A 15,627-nucleotide genomic window follows, 5' to 3' on the forward strand; every position below is an offset into this window, starting at 1 on the left:
ATTTGCCATTGAAATGGTGCCCGGGTAGCCGCAGCCAGGATGGAGGGTGTGCAGCTGCCTGCGGGGAGGAATGGGGAACCATGATGGGCACATAGCCTATAATTTCATTTTAGAATCCACAATCCAAGCAGCCATACTGAAATTGCTGTAAAATAAAAGATTGGTAGGAAAACTAATATTTTGGTCCTAAAACGTTAAGAAATTTGAAAAAGACAAACACAGCAACTGTCTGGCTACATGCAGCATACCTTTAAATATAAAAACTGGCATGGAAAACTAGGGGAAACCTAGTTTTTAAAAAATGATTTTCAGCTACAAGCACGACACGTCTGCAAAACAAGTCAGTAAAAAGAAAGAAAGAAAGAAAAGCTTGAGTAAATCACCTTTCCTGCTGTTTGCTATTTATCAAGCATAATAAAGACTTTTGCACAAAGATTGAACTGGCTATGGTCGAACTCAATTCTCCCGCGATATTATTTATTAAGTACGAAGTATCATTTTCATTGGACAGTGCTCCTCTTCCCTTCTGCATTTCAGCAGCCCTTCCCAGGACAGCACACAAAAGCACGTGCTCCCTTGGAGTTCTGACTTTTGAATTTCCGCGCTGTCCGGGTCCTCCGGTCCTCCTCCTGATCCCGTGAATCCCCCCGACTTTTTCCTCTTTGCTTTATTCTATAGGTCACTCTACCCGGCCCGGCGAACCGCAAACGTTATGCCGGTTCGAGACCCAGGGGGCAGGATCTCCCAGGGAGAGCAGGAAGCAGAAAAAGCTGGAGGGAATGCAGTGAGGCTGGGCAGGAAGGAGAGAGCACAGGGGAGGTGGAGAAGGAGAGGAAAGAAGAAGGGAGAGGGAAAGGAGGGAGGGGGACCTCTGAAGAGGGCGGAGAGGGCTAGCCGACAGGCCCCCCACGGGAGCCGCGTGGGCCCACCCGGTGGCCGGTTGGCAGCGCTGCAGTCCCTCTGCGGCCGCGGCCGCGGGGCGGGTGAATGGAAAGGGGCCCCGCGCGCTTAGCCATTGGCTGGCCGCGGGGAAGCCGGGCGGGCATTGGGCGACGTCAGGGGGCCGGACCGCCCCCAGGAATGTACTACGGCGCGTCCGGCACGTCTGTCCGCGCCGGCGGGGGCGCGCCTCGCCTGGGCTCCGGGGAGGCGGCTTGGGAAGTGGAGCCCGCCGCGGGGAGAGCCCAGCGCCCCGGCTTCCCTCCCTGCTCCGGCCGGGCGCGCGGGGAGGCCGGGAGCCCGGGCGCGTGCACTCGGGGGCGCGCGCGCGCGCAGGAGACCTCCCGGCGGCCGGGCGCGCGCCGCCGGCCCCGGTCACGTGGCCGCGCGAGCTCCGCCCTTCCCCCGGCTCCTCCCCCTTTCTCCATCTGGGTTTCTTTCTTTCCTTTCTTCGTTTTTTTTTTTTTTTTTTTCAATGAACACACACCGTGTGCATCTTAAAGCCACACGGCCCCATTTCACGGCTGCGGTCGCCTTCTTTTTGCCGCGGGTCCCTCTGCGGTTCAACGCCGTTTCTAAAAAGGAAGAAACAAATATTAAAATGAGGCAGAATCGAGGGTTTGGGGGTCTGGACCCTATCGCAGGGAGGAACTTAACTTGCAAACGTAAGAAAAACAAATCCTCCTGTCCAAAAATGATGTTTAAATTAAAAGGGGAGCTGTGTGAACAGTTCGCTTTGACTCAGAGTGGCGTGTTTTCTTCCCCAACGGGAAGCAGAGCCCCCGGAGCCCCGGAGACGCTGGCCGCAGTATCCCACGAGCCCTCGCAATCAGCCCACAATTTGTTTCAAATGAATCCAACATCAAAGCCTTTATTGTCCCCTACATCGTCACGCTATTATTAAATATAACAGGATGCGTACCAGTTTTTTGGGGGAAAAAGTTGAAAACAGACTTTAAATAAGGACATGAAATTAATTTAAAAAAGCGGGGGGGGGGGGGGGTAGGGTGTCTAAATCCAAAATAGGAAAACTTCCTCAAGGAAACAATTCCGTTTCTCTGGATTGTTAAAAGGATTCTGTTCTTTCTTTTTTCTTTTTTTAAAAAAATATGTCACATTAAATATTCAAATAAAAACACCTCTTTCTCCATGAGAATGCTTTGGCTTCTTTCAAACCCGGACTGTGCTGCCGTGGTTTTTTTTTTTTTTTTTTTTTGGGGGGGGGGTGATTTTAGAAGGGGAGGGGGCGAGGGAATGGATTTTAAGAGAGGGTTTCTTTTTCCAAAGTCTTTACTTTCCTCTTTAACTTTCCATTTTGTTTATCTTAATGTTAGGCGTTGTTCCCTGCGAGAGTCTAAATCTTCTCTTTAGTTATAAAAGAAAAGAGAGGGGGGGGGGAATCTGGCACACACTGGTGTACTATCCACCACCCTGTCATTATTGGTGCAGGCCTGGGAATTCAAGCCGGACCTCCCAGTATTTGCTGCAGCTTGAGGCCAAGGTGCCTCTGAAAGGGTTTTCTTTGAGGAATTTCAGAAATTGTTTAAGCGCTTAAAAAAATATTACATTTCCCCCCGCGTCTATCGCGAGGCAAATGTCCGTGGGTGTTTGTGTGTGAGAGTGTGCGCGCGCTCAAAAGGCCTCCACAAAAAGAAGATACTGTTGAAAAGAAAAGGAATAAAAAAGAAAGGGGGGGGGCAATTCCTTAATGGAAGTATTGCATGCGAGAACGTTGGCGCTCTCGGCGGCTCCCCCCGAAGCCGGGATGCACACACTGGGGTTGCCTACCTGGGTGGTCTCTCTACTTTGGTGAGCTGTTGCTAAGCAGCTAATAATAGTCATGTTTGCTGAGTAATTTCTGCCCTCCGCGAGCCAATCGCGTCGCAGAAACCCAAGCCATCTGACAGCCCCAGGGGCGGGAGCTCCAGCCTTTTTCTCTTTCGCTCGCTCGCTCCCCCTCCACCCCCTCCCCTCCTCCTCTTTCTCCAAATGGAGAGAGTTCTTTTTTTTCTTCTTCCATCTCATCTATTGAATCAAGGAGCTGCTGCGGCCGCTGCCCGCTGCACACACACAGAGCGGAGTCCCCAGGTCCCGGGAGCGAGAGAGGCGCGCTGCGCGGGGGCAGAATGGTCCAGGGGGTCGGCGAGGAGCACAAGAAAGCAGTGTCCGGGATCGAGCAGCCACCGCGAACCCAGCAGCCAGAGCCCGAGCAGCCCGAGCAGCAGCATCAGGAGCCGCCAGCAGCAGCGGCAGCGGCAGCCGTGGGAGCAGCGGCGGCGGCGGCGGCCCCTGCCCGGCAGCGCTGAGACCCTCCGGGCACCCACCGACCCGGCGGCGGCGGCTCTGCGCTCGCCCTCCGCGGCCGCTCGGGCGACTCGGGAGGCGCCGAGGGAGCCGGCGAGGCCGGCGGGAGCGGCGGGGACTCGCGGGCGCGCTCTGCAGTGAAGGGGTCGCGGCGCGGGGCGGGGGGCGGGCAGGGGGAGTCGGGGACCGCGAGGAGCGCCACGCGAGCGCCCGGAAGACCGGCCGGCTCGGCGCGCCGGCTCTCGCCTCCCCGGGACCTGGATGTGGGCAGCGGCGGCCGCAGAGACCTCGGGACTCCCGCGCAATGTGGCAATGGAAGGCGCAGGGTCTGACTCCCCGGCAGCGGCCGCGGCCGCAGCGGCAGCAGCGCCCGCCGTGTGAGCAGCGCCAGCGGCAGCAGCGGGATCAGGTCTGTCAGCCGGAGCCCCAGGGCGAGCAGCCGGCGGCCAGAGGCGTCCTCGCCGGCCCAGCGCCGGGGCGCGCCGGGAGCCCGCGGCGGCGGCGGCAGCGCGCCGGGCGGCCCGGGAAGCCGCGGGTCCCGCGGCGGCGGCGGCAACATGGCCTCGGCTGGTAGCGCCGCGGAGCCCCAGGATCTCGGCGGCGGCGGCGCCGGGGCCCCGGGCCGGCCGGCCGGAGGCGGGAGGCGCAGGCGAACCGGGGGTCCGCGCCGCCACGCCGCGGCGGACCGGGACTATCTGCACCGGCCCAGCTACTGCGACGCCGCCTTCGCTCTGGAGCAGATTTCCAAGGTGCATTTCCGACTCTCCTCTCCTCCCACTCTCAGCCCTCCTCCTCCTCGGCGGGTCCGCCCGGCCACACACACTCCTCCCGGAAAAGCGGCAGACGAGCGGGGATTGAAAAATTCAAACCCTCCCTCCGATCCGGGGAGGAAAGGCTGTCTGAGGTCCGCAGGGGGGGTGGAGGGTGTGTGTGTCTGCGCGCGCGCGCCCGCGTGAGTGTGTGTGTGTGTGTGTGTGTGTGTGTGTGTGCACCGCCCTCCCGCGTGCTTTCCGGAGCCTGGGAAGCGGCCCGCCGTGGACCACCTTGAGGGCGGCCGTGGCTCTGCCCGGGGCCCCGGCCTCGGAGCTCCCCCTTCCCGCGCTCCTGCCCCTATTTACAGCCCAGACCCCTGCAATGCTGCCACATTTCTTAACCTCTCGGAGGGGGAGGCGGAGTACAGAGGCGGAGAGAAGGGGGGGGGGAGGGAGCCGAAATAAAGGTGGTTTCCTTTTCTGGCAGCCGGCTTTGCTTTTGTTGAGCGTGAAATCTCAGCTCCTTTAAAAACGATCTTTGGAAGAGGGCATCTCCCCTCTTTTATGCCCAGTTTCCCCCCCAGTTCTCAGAGCCTTGGGGGAAAGAGAAAGTGGTAAACAAACTGCCACCTTAAATCCGCGGCCCGGGTGCGCGGAGCGGCCGGGCTCATTGTGTTTACAAGGCGCGTTGAAATGTGCGGAATCCGGGGAAGGCGAGCACCCGGGCCGGGGCCCGCCGGAGCCCGGCCGCCGCCGCGAGCAGCCCGCGCCCGGGCGGGACCCCGGGCCTGGGCCCTTCCCTTGTGCACTCCGCTGCTCTCTGTGTTTCCCGAGAAGGAGAGGGAGAGGAGGGAAAGATCCTTGTGGCTGCCCTCTTCCGATCACAGACATTGTAAGTTGCAGATGGCTGCCCCGCTTCCCATCAGCTCACAGGCGTCTCCCAGCGCCATGGAAATGCGTCCGGAGAGCGCCCGGCCGCGCTCACCACGTGTGTCCCCCTCCTGCCGCGCCGGCGAGGGTCAGCCCGGGGGCTCCGCACCACATTGCTCCCCAAGCCCCCAACCCACGTCCCTCCAGGCGCACCCCCCAAAGGAAGGGGGAGGGTGGGGCAGGGTCTGCGCGGATGGGAGCCCAGCTTTGCGGGTTCTGTAGTGTTGGGCTCCTTTGCAGGGATCAAGCCGCCTCTCCCTGACCAGGTCCGGCGTGGCTATCGCCTGTGTTGAGGGATTTCTCTCTGCCTCAGCTTCCCCTTCCCCCGGTTCTTACACCCCCAACCCCGCCAGCGCCGCACGGCGCACAGGGGGTGCCGCGCAGGCCACGCGTGGTGGCGCCCCTGCTGCCGCCGAGGTCCGGCTCCCACGCTGCAGCCCGGCTCTGATTTACGCCGCGTCCCCCGTGCGGGCGGGGGCTCCAGCCACGAGGGCACCCCCGCGGGGTCCGCGGCTCCGGGCTCACCCTCCTCCCTCTGCTCCGTCCCCAGGGGAAGGCTACCGGCCGGAGAGCGCCGCTGTGGCTGCGAGCGAAGTTCCAGAGACTCTTGTTTAAACTGGGATGCTACATCCAGAGAAACTGCGGCAAGTTCCTGGTCGTGGGCCTGCTCATATTCGGGGCCTTCGCTGTGGGATTAAAGGCGGCCAATCTGGAGACCAACGTGGAGGAGCTCTGGGTGGAAGGTAAGAGCCGCCGCGCGCGCGCCCGCCCCCCGGACCCTGCCCTCCCCCCTCCCGCCTGATGAAGATATTCGCCGGCGCGCACCCGGGGCCCGGCGGCGAGGGGAAGCCCGGGCCGCACCGGGGGACGGATTGTTTGGGCGCCTGGCCCCGAGCCAGGCCGCCCGACAAAGGCCGCGCTGTGATCGGCTCGGGGCCCGCGCGGGGCCGGTGCGGCGGGGCGGGCGGCGGGCGCGGGGCTCTGCGGGCCTGACCACTGCGCGCCGGGGGCGCGGGGCCCGCCGCCCGCCCCGCCGCCGCCGCCGCGCCCCGAGAGGCGGCCCCGGGCAGGCCCCTCCGCCCCTGGCCGCGGGCCCGGGCTCCCGCCTCCCCACCCCACCCACCGCGGCCGGAGGGGCGGGCGGGGGCGCGCGGGGCGAGGCCACCCCTCGGGCCGGAGGGAGTGCGCGCCCCCGGCGGCCGCCGCGCAGGGGAGGGCGGGGGGGCGGGCGCGGCGCGGGCTGCGGAGGCGGCGGCGTGTGTGGTCCTGTTTTTGGACGGCTTTCAACTCCGGGGGAAAAAAACATTTGTCTCAAGGTATAAAAAAAGCGGGGCGGTGGGGGAAGGAGTTGGGAAAGAGACTGTAAAGCGCAGGCTGGGCCGCGTGTTTGCAGAGCAGATGAATGTTTCCTGGCGGGCGGGGGCTTTTAAGGGGGAACGGTTCTCGGGGGCGGGGGCGGGGGCGGGGGCGGGCGGTTTGCGGGCTGGAAGGAGAGATGTGTGTAAGAACCCGGTCTGGAGGGAGGGCCCCGAGCTCTCCGAGGGGTTCTGCCAGTCTTTTCACTGCATTCCTCCATTGGGGCGCGCGGGGGGCGGGGAGGGGGGTGTCTTGGAGCCTTTTTAAGCAGTCGTAAATTTAAAATAGACCCCTCTCTCCATCCCGGAAACATTTTACATTCTTCTGGTGATACAGGTTTTTTTTGTTGGGGGGTTGGGGGTGGTGGTTCTGTTGGTTGTCTTTTCGGGTTTTTTTTTTTTTTGGAAAGGGACAGTCTTGCTCTTTGGAAACACTTGAACCCCCTAACACGGCCTTGGCTCTCTCACCATGGGATGGGAGGGAGGGGTTGAGGTAATTAGGTAGATATTTCAAACCAGAATACTATGTGGAGCATTCCTAGCGAAAGCTACCAAGGACAACATTTGGAAGCCTGAGTTACAGGCATGCTTCCCTCCCTTTGAGAATGCTGCTGAAGAACTAACCTTGGAGGATAATTTTGTTCACGTTGCCTTGTTTGTGAAGATCCAGCCTTTGGTGTTGAGCAAACATATGGTGGAGCCTCTAGCTGAGAAGTGACAATTAAAATAATAGTTCAAATAATTAAGACCAGGAAACATTCCTGCCTTAAGTAGCTTGGTAATTAATACAGAAGTGTGATTTGGATCGGATCCACGGGGTAATTTACCTCGGTGGGTGCAGCACTCCGCTGTCATTGGGGGACAGAAGGAGTGTTTTATTGACCACCTAGGATGTTCCGAGTGTCTGTGACGCCCCTAGCACCGTGCTGGGCACTGCCAGGGACCCTGAAGCCTCCCAGACCCTCCCTGAGCACAAACTCACCATTTACAACCACGAGTGCTAAATGAACTTGCACTAAATGTGAGCTCCCAGTTGAAGTGGGTGTGAAAGTTCAGTGAAAAAAAAGGAAAAGCTTTGATGGAGGTGGTGAGGCAAATTCAGGCGGCTTGGAGGGAGGGAGGATGAGGGAGGGAACTCAGAAAAGGGGTCAGGCAAAGGCCCAGCCTGAGTGGACAGATGGCAGAAGCAGCTCCCCCACCTGGCACCCCCACTGGGTGCGATGGCTCAGGTGGTCCTGGGCCCCAGGGCTGTAGTTTGGAACTGTGATTGGCTGGGCTGTGGGGAGCTGCCCTAGGTTCTGGGACAAAGCGGGGGATGGAGATGGACAGAGGGGGTCCCCAGCTCTGTCACATGTTCATACCCCACCCACCAAGGGCGCCAAAAAATGTGCTGGTTTTTTGGTGACAAAAGGTCACTTTTTGTTGTTTTGAGGATGACTTTTCGATAGGCCTTTAATAGGTTTAAAGAGGAGTGATGTGGTTTTATTTTTGTAACATTGTGTGTTTCTAGAAGCAGCGATGTTTCTGCATTCCACTTCTCATTCAGTTCCTGGAAGGAGCAGCAGGCGTTGGCGCTGCCCCCGGAGCCTCAGGGACTGGCACACCTGAGGGGAACTCCGTGGCCTCCCTGTGGCCTCGAGCTGTTTGCCTTCCCGTTTCTGCTTCCGCGGTTTCAGTGCGGCTCACTGGTTATCTACTCAGTACTATCACTTGTTGAGCTGCTACCATCACCATTTATTTTTATCACATGCCTTACAACTCAATGAAGTAGTTACTTGTTATATTTATTGTTGTGATATGATAGTTTATGTAATTCTTTTATATATAATAGCTGGATTATTGTCCTTTTTATCTGAGAAACTATGGATCCTCCATGTCACCATGACCACTTTGCCTACTAATGACTTGAGTCAGCCATTTTCAACCTTTTTCATCTCATAAACTAATGAAAATTATGCAGCACACCAGAAAATCTTTTTTTTTTTTTTTTTTTTTTTTTTTTTTTTTTTTTTTTTGCCGATCTGACTATATATGTGTGTATATATAGTAATTACCTACCCTTTTTTAGGCTCCAAAGTGACTTTTGAAAAAACCAGGTGCCTATACTTGTATATAGGATTTCTAGTATCAAGAATTAACCGGTCAGACACGACCTTATTATGTGACGTGACCAATAAGATGCAACTCTATTATATGACCTATATGTTTATGGTTCAAGACAGGGCATTCACACCGGACAGCTGTTGTCATTTATTTTTATTTGACAATCTAAGGGAAGAGAGGTCAGTGCCCCTGACTAAACAGTCAGGTATTACACGTTTTAAAAATTCTTGTGGCACACCTGATGGAAATCACTGACTTAAGTCACCTTGGTCTCTGTAGCCTTCACCTCGATCTGCCATTCATTCACTCATAAGCTGTGTGCTAGATTTTTCCCTGGAGAGGAAGCAACCGTTGGATAAATGCAAGTAAACCCAACCTGGGAGGCCACATACCATTTTGTAACCCTAATTTAAATTCAAAGTAGAGCCGAAACCGGTTTGGCTCAGTGGATAGACTAGAGCGTCGGCCTGCAGACTGAGAGGTCCCGGGTTCGATTCCGGTCAAGGGCATGTACATTGGTTGTGGGCACATCCCCAGTAGGGGGTGTGCAGGAGGCAGCTGGTCGATGTTCCTCTCTTATCGATGTTTCTAGATCTCTATCCCTCTCCCTTCCTCTCTGTAAAAAATCAATAAAATATATATTTTTAAAAAATAAAAATAAAAAATAAATTCAAAGTAGAGGTCTTGAGTGTGAGGTAGTAAGTGGTGGGACCCTTTGCTGCTTACGCGGCAGTGAATTAAAATGAGTAGCAGACTCAGAATTGAAGTTAATTTTGCACTTGAATCTCTTACATTCTTTGTACTGTCAGCAAAGAAGTCTGTTAGATGGTGTTCCTATTCTTAGTTCCTATTCTTAATAGGAACTGTAAACGTCCTGGGTACACACAGGGTGCTGGCTACTACACGAAATAAACCAGGTGATGGGCGCTGTGTGTTTCTATGGCTAAAAAGCAACAGAAGGAAAGAAAGCATAAGAGATTTTAGGGGGAGAGGAATGCTGAGGGACAGTTTGGAAAACGCTATTTTTTCTGTGATTAAAAAACAAACAAACCATGTATATACACAGATGCATACCCACCGACCGGCATCTGGAGGCATTTGTATGTCTACGTACAAATGCATACATGTAAAACAAAACGTGGGCAAAAGTGAGTTTACAATTGTTCATATAGAAAAAGATGTGCAGGTTATGAGTATTATAATAGCTTCATTAATTCAAAATAATGTCAATGGCACAGCACCCTTAGATACAGTCTTGTAAGTGCTCAAATTGCTTCATTGTTTACACATTCCTGTAGTCTTTGGAAATCAGTAAGCAAAGCTAAGTTTCAGTGACCTGCTTGGGTCAGCCCCACTTTCTCCTAGGTGGTTGAATTCAAACCTACTTTGCCCTCCCCTGTATATGGATAACAGAGAGGGGCGGGGGGGGGGGGGTGGAGGGAGAGAGAGAGAGAGAGAGAGAGGGAGGGAGGGATGATAGATCACTGCTTGCCTCTGTGTTTGTGTGTGCACAGAGACTTACTACGTGCATTCATAAAGCTGCCAAGATAATATTATCTTTTTAACGTAGCCAGAAAATTAAAGGTCTCCTTTGATTTCACTTTCATGCCTTGTTTAGCATGCTGGGAAGATGTGGCTTTTAAAAAAGCAGTGTCATACATTGGCTGCTATGTGCAGACCAGTGTACGCTAGATAAGGAAGGTGCCTCATTTCTTTCATGGCATTGGTGTTGAGAATTTGATTCTGTTATTTAAATATTCATATAACGATTGCCTTTTAAGAAAATGTCAGTATACATTAGATGTTAGCTTTAACCTTAGGTCAAGTAAAAAATGTCAAATCTAGACTTGTGAATGGAGTTCTGAAGTTTAGAATATGTGGAGCCCTGGCTGGTTTGCTCAGTGGTTAGAGCATCGCTCCGCAGACTGAAGGGTTGTGGGTTCGATTCTGGTCAAGGGCATGTACCTTAGTTGAAGGCTCAGTCCCCAGCAACACATTGATGTGTCTCTCTCACACCAACGTTTATCTCCCTCTGTCTCTCCCCTTTCCTTCCACTCTAACAATCAATGAGGAAAAATATCCTCGGGGGAGGATTAACACCACCAACGAAGCAGAATATGTGGAATGATATAGTGGGCATCTGCTGTTATGCAAACACACGCCAGCAGGGCCAGGGAGAGGCTAATTGCTATTCAGAAGTAAAAACATGCACTGAGCATGTATTCTCAGTGCTTGCTCTGCTCTGGGCACTGCATGAAGCTCTAAAGAACACAGCCCCTATCCTCAAGGTACCACCCCAGCGGGCATACAGACCAGCGGCAAGTTGGCAGGACAGCCTGAGGGGGGCCTGAGACAAGCCTAGGGGTCGGAGAGATGGGGGTCATGGGGCATCCCAGGCTGAAGGAACAGCAGGGGCAGAGGCTCAGGGGTCAGAGGTGTGGCCTCCGAGAGAACTGCCAGTGCTGGCTTTGGCGGGAGCTTCAGGAGGTGGGAGCCGGAAGGACGAAGGCCCAGCCTCCTGGCGGGAAGGTCTCCGATGTGTGTAGGGCTTTGGTGGGGAGGCTGCCCCCCCCCCATCTCTGCCTGTCTTAGGATTTGCACTAGCATTTTGGCCCTCCGCTGCCCTCCCTGGTACCAGGGCACTTCACCTGGATCTCACCCTTGTGGGCACGGAAGGAAAATGCTTTCTTTTTAGTCTTGCCCATTTCTCCGTTGTCTTTCGTTTTCACTTAGCACTTTTATCCTCCTCTCTCCCTTAAGATTGGGCCCCTCCACGCCAACCTTCTCTCAGACCCAAGTTTGCTGTCGCGATGTCCCGGTGACAGAATCCGGTGACAGAACGTCCATTTACGTGTTTGAACATCTTGGTTTTTTCCTCAACGCTTGCCCAGCCCCTAGCTTTCTTTACCACAAAAGGGAACAAACTTGAAATGAATCCATTTGTGTTTATTAACATCTCCGGAGGCCAGCATCAAGGGAGGAATAGCTTTGATTGATTGATTTATTTTTTTTAAGAGAGAATTTTTTAAAAGGCTGCTTGAGGTTTATGAGTGCTCTTGAGTTCATATGTCCGTGCTAGCATTCTGCCTTCCGTGTTCTTGGCAGTTGTAGGAGATAACTGAGCCTCGCTGTCCTTTCCGCTTAGCACGAGGCTTCTCACTGCTGACCTTTCGGGCTGCTTAATTCCCTCTCGTGGGGCCTCCCTGTGCCTTGTAGCAGCATCCATCCACATGCAGCCGCACCCTCCTAGTGTGATAACCAAAATTATTTCTAATCATTGGAGAGTGTGTGTGGGGGGGGGGGGAGGGGGGCGATGCACAATATCACCCTGATTTAGAACCGCTGGTTTAGATAACAGATTCCAATGGGAAGAGCCATGCTTTGCAGACGGAAGGCTTTTATTATGATGGAACTGCAACTGCAAATGCAGGGACCTGCCATATGCAGGAATTCTATTTTGTAAGCTACTCTGCCATCCCCACACTTACTGGCCCAGGTAGCTAAGGTTTTTCATGCTTATTTAAAATTCCTGTGTTTTCTTCGATTGCATTAAACGTCAAATAAACACCATGACAAGTTGGGGGTAGGGCAGAGGAAAGAAATGTGCATTCAAGCACCTTTTCCTCAGGGGACTTAATGTTGCCCGCGAGACCTCGTTGCATTTCAGCTCCAGCAGGCTGAAGGGTTTTGGTACGGAGGTGACTTTGTAAAAAGCAAGGAAAGACGCCTCTGGATTCTGTTCACATTGAATCAGCATCCTTTCCCCCGGAAGTCCACGGGGCACATGATGAGCGCGTTGGTGGTCTAGCTCCCCAGATGTTCCTGTCGCAGACCTCGCCGCCCAGGTGCTGTCCGCAGCCCGGCCAGAGGGACTGAGCCCGCCAGGATGCGGCGGGAGGGGTTCCACGTTCACCGGCCCCCCCCTGGCAATCACCCAGTTTCTGGCCACGGGGCTGGCCCTGTAGGTGCACCTCACAGTGGACAGAAAGACAGAAGGCATCGCGCTGCCTCTCTGCTCGCTTCCCTGAGCACGTTTACAAACTGAGAACGTGTTTACTGATTAATTCCAATCGTGGGCGCGCACACACAGGTAGAAGCAGTTGTGGTGTTTCTTTCCTAGCTGGAGAAAAGTGCTTAAAACAATAATGGATGTAAAAGTAGCAGATATGCCGAAACCGGTTTGGCTCAGTGGTAGAGCGTCGGTCTGGGGACTGAAAGGTCCCGGGTTCGATTCCGGTCAGGGGCATGTACGTTGGTTGCGGGCACATCCCCGGTAGGGGGTGTGCAAGAGGCAGCTGGTGGATGTTTCTCTCTCATCGACATTTCTAGCTCTCTATCTCTCTACCTTTCTCTCTGTAAAAACTCAAAATAAAAAAAATTTAAAAAGTGGCAGATAGCCTCAGGTGCCTTCTCCCAGGGCAGCTGGCTCTGGGAGTCCTGCCTCTCTCCTCTCCCCGCCTCTCCTGCCTGCCTCTCCTCACCTCCAACAAGGTTAGAAGCCGAGCGGGCGGGCGGGCGGGCGAAGGGGTGTTTCAGAGGCATGTAGCGCCACTTGGAGGCCCCCGAGGATGACAGCTTCCAGATGTACGAACTGCCGGATCCGTTTGTTTGGATTATGCGCCACAGCTGATGGCTAGATTAACGCTGGCTGGACAGGCTATGGGAGATTTGTCTGGTTTCCACAATGCCATGTTTATATTTCATTGGGCTTTCTCCTTCAAAGCTGACCTCCCTGTGACCCCAGAGCTCTGTCCACCCAGGCCGAGCTGTAACTTGTCAGCCCTTCTCGTGTTGGGGGGCTCACAGCGCAGGAGAAGGGCTGCTGGTGGGGCTGCCCCATTTTGTTGGGGGGCAGCGGGCTGCCCAGATGGAGCCGCTGGGGAGTGTAGTCTGTTCTGGGGCGGGTAGGTGTGATGGTGAGTGTGTGTGTGATTTTAAACCTGGTGTGTGTGTCTGTTTTGGCTTTAAAGCTAGTATGGAAATATCTTCAAATTACTTTAAAGGGGAGCAGATTTTTTAAATTTTTTTCTATTTTAAAATTTTTATTTTATTGTTTAAAGTGTTACATATAGAAGTACATATATCTCCTCCCCATCCCTCCCATTGACTCCCCCCCCCCCCCCCAATTGACCTTACCCCAGCTGGGGAGCAGATTTTAATAGAGGCCATTTTGCAAAAATATAGTATTTTAATGTACCACTATTTTGACAATATTTTTTTGGGGGGGGGGGGGGTTGAGAGAGGTCCAGCTATGTGTAACATCCCCAAATAATGGTCATACCCATATGACTCTGTTACTGTGACACTATCTCCTTGGCCCGTCCCTGACCCCCAGAACCCCCTTCCCCTTGCTCCCTCCTCCCTTACCCCTCCCCGTCTGTCCCTTGGCTCATCTTCACCTCTGTCCCCCCTTCTCTCCCTCTCCCTCCCCACCCTTCTGCCCACCTTCCCCTAAGCTGCCCAACTCATTTCCTCCCAGCAGAGCTCAGGAGGGACTAGGCTCAAGTGTGCAGGGGTGGCAGGTCCGGGCAGTCCCACACTGGCAGGGAATTCTGCATGCTTCAGCCTCTTCGATGCAGAGCTGGCTGCCATGTGCATCGCTGGGGCTCTGACCTTGGTGAGGGCGGTTTCCAAGACCGTCCTCTCCAATGGGGTCTTGTCAGCTGGCATTTTTATGAACTTCGAGGGAAACGTGGGCTCCACTGGCCAGTGGAGTGTGGCGTCAGCCCCGGGCCCCTGCGCTTCCTGTGCCGTATGGAACGGGGAAGCCCGGCCCCCCAGCGGTTCTGAGATGGTTAGTGAACGTCCACACGCATATTCCGAGCCACGCTTTCCTGGTGGAGCCCCCGCCACAGCCACAGGGAGCACGGAGCTGGCTCAGAGGTGAGGAGGGCAGGCTTCCGCTCCCACATTTTGGCCAACTGCACAGCGTCCCACGGTGCGTCCGATGGAGTCCTGGGAGGAGGGCTTTGCTCTGGAGGAGGGACTGCACACAGGAGTCACGGGGGTCAAAATGTGAATAACTGGATTGCTTGTTCTCTGCTTTCACACTCTGAATCGGGGGGCTTTCGGGCAGTGGTCGGCAAACTCATGAGTCCACAGAGCCAAATACCAACAGGACACGGATTGAAATTTCTTTGGAGAGCCAAATTTTTTAAACTTTTAACTTCTTCTAAAGCCACTTCTTCAAAATAGACTCGCCCAGGCCGTGTCTATTTTGTGGAAGAGCCACACTCAAGGGGCCAAAGAGCCGCATGTGGCTCGAAAGCCACAGTTTGCCGACCACGGCTTTAGGGCAATAACTGGATTTTTCCTCTTAAATTGGATTTGGCGTTGTTTTTTTTCCTTGACACTGCCACGTCTGTCTTTCTGCGTGTACTAGTATCTTCTGTCTCACAGGAAGAACTAGCCTTCCAGAACAGTAGATTGCTGCCCCTGAGATACTGCCTGACCGCCATGGAGGTTTTTAGGAGCTGCATCCTGGCCTCGGCCGCCTCAGGACCATGCCTGTTTTGTAATATTTGGGTTTCCAGTTTGGTTGGAAAAACAGCTGTCACGTGTTAGGGAAACTGTATCGTTGGTGGGCAGTCAGGTACCTGCTAATGAATGACAAGGTTGTTGTCGGCGAGATTTATAACGTGGAGTCAGGACCTTATCCCAGCCCAGGAGCCCAGGTGTGAGCTGCCCGCAGAGGCCACACTGCACGTGGGTCCCCAGACATCCCCTGGTTAGGACGGGGGAGCCAGTGTGAGCGGGTCTCCATGCCAGAGACTTCTCACTGTTCGGCAGGGTCATTAACAAACAGATTTTCCCAGTTCATCCAGCAGGATAGCTTTCCGTCGCCGGTGACACGTGTGACAGACGTCAGCAGGAGGAGCTGGAAGTGGGCTTTGTTAACTCAATGTGCATGATCCCCCACCCCCACCCCAGTCATCGCTTAAGGGTTTCTGGCCCCTCGCTCAGGAATCCTGCCCAAAAATGCCAGATGTATTACACAGCCAAGTGCTGCAATGTAAACAGCGCTCTGTGCCATGAGCAGGGTGGTCTATCTCCTGTCGAAGGAGACAGGGAGGTGGGGGGCGGGGAGCAAGGGAGGGGTACGGTACGCCCTCCGCTCTGCAGGGAGCCGCCGTGGCCCTGCCGGGGTGTCCTGGCTGCACAGTCCAGGTTTGGAACCACACGTGAACGAATGCTCTGGGCGGCAGAGAAAAGCAGCTTGAATAGGGATGCCAGAGAGAGCGAGG

At 54.9% G+C, this 15,627-nt stretch overlaps 1 protein-coding gene across 4 annotated transcripts in view; it reads left to right on the forward strand.

Moving 5' to 3' along the window:
• PTCH1 (patched 1) overlaps positions 1-15,627 on the forward strand; it is a 258,590-nt gene that overhangs the window by 184,369 nt on the left and 58,594 nt on the right. For 2 of the 4 annotated variants that reach the window (XM_084898941.1, XM_084898942.1), the window contains exons 1-2: positions 2,266-3,992; positions 5,476-5,668. In XM_084898941.1, the coding sequence (XP_084755067.1) occupies positions 3,801-3,992; positions 5,476-5,668 (385 nt within the window). In that variant the 5' untranslated portion in view covers positions 2,266-3,800. Of the gene's footprint in view, positions 1-2,265; positions 3,993-4,663; positions 4,888-5,475; positions 5,669-15,627 lie in introns of those variants that run through there. The other 2 variants (XM_084898943.1, XM_084898944.1) reach the window with 2 other exon arrangements.

This window comes from Pipistrellus hanaki (assembly GCF_964339955.1).
Source record: "Pipistrellus hanaki genome assembly, chromosome: 11".
Lineage (NCBI taxonomy): Eukaryota > Metazoa > Chordata > Mammalia > Chiroptera > Vespertilionidae > Pipistrellus > Pipistrellus hanaki.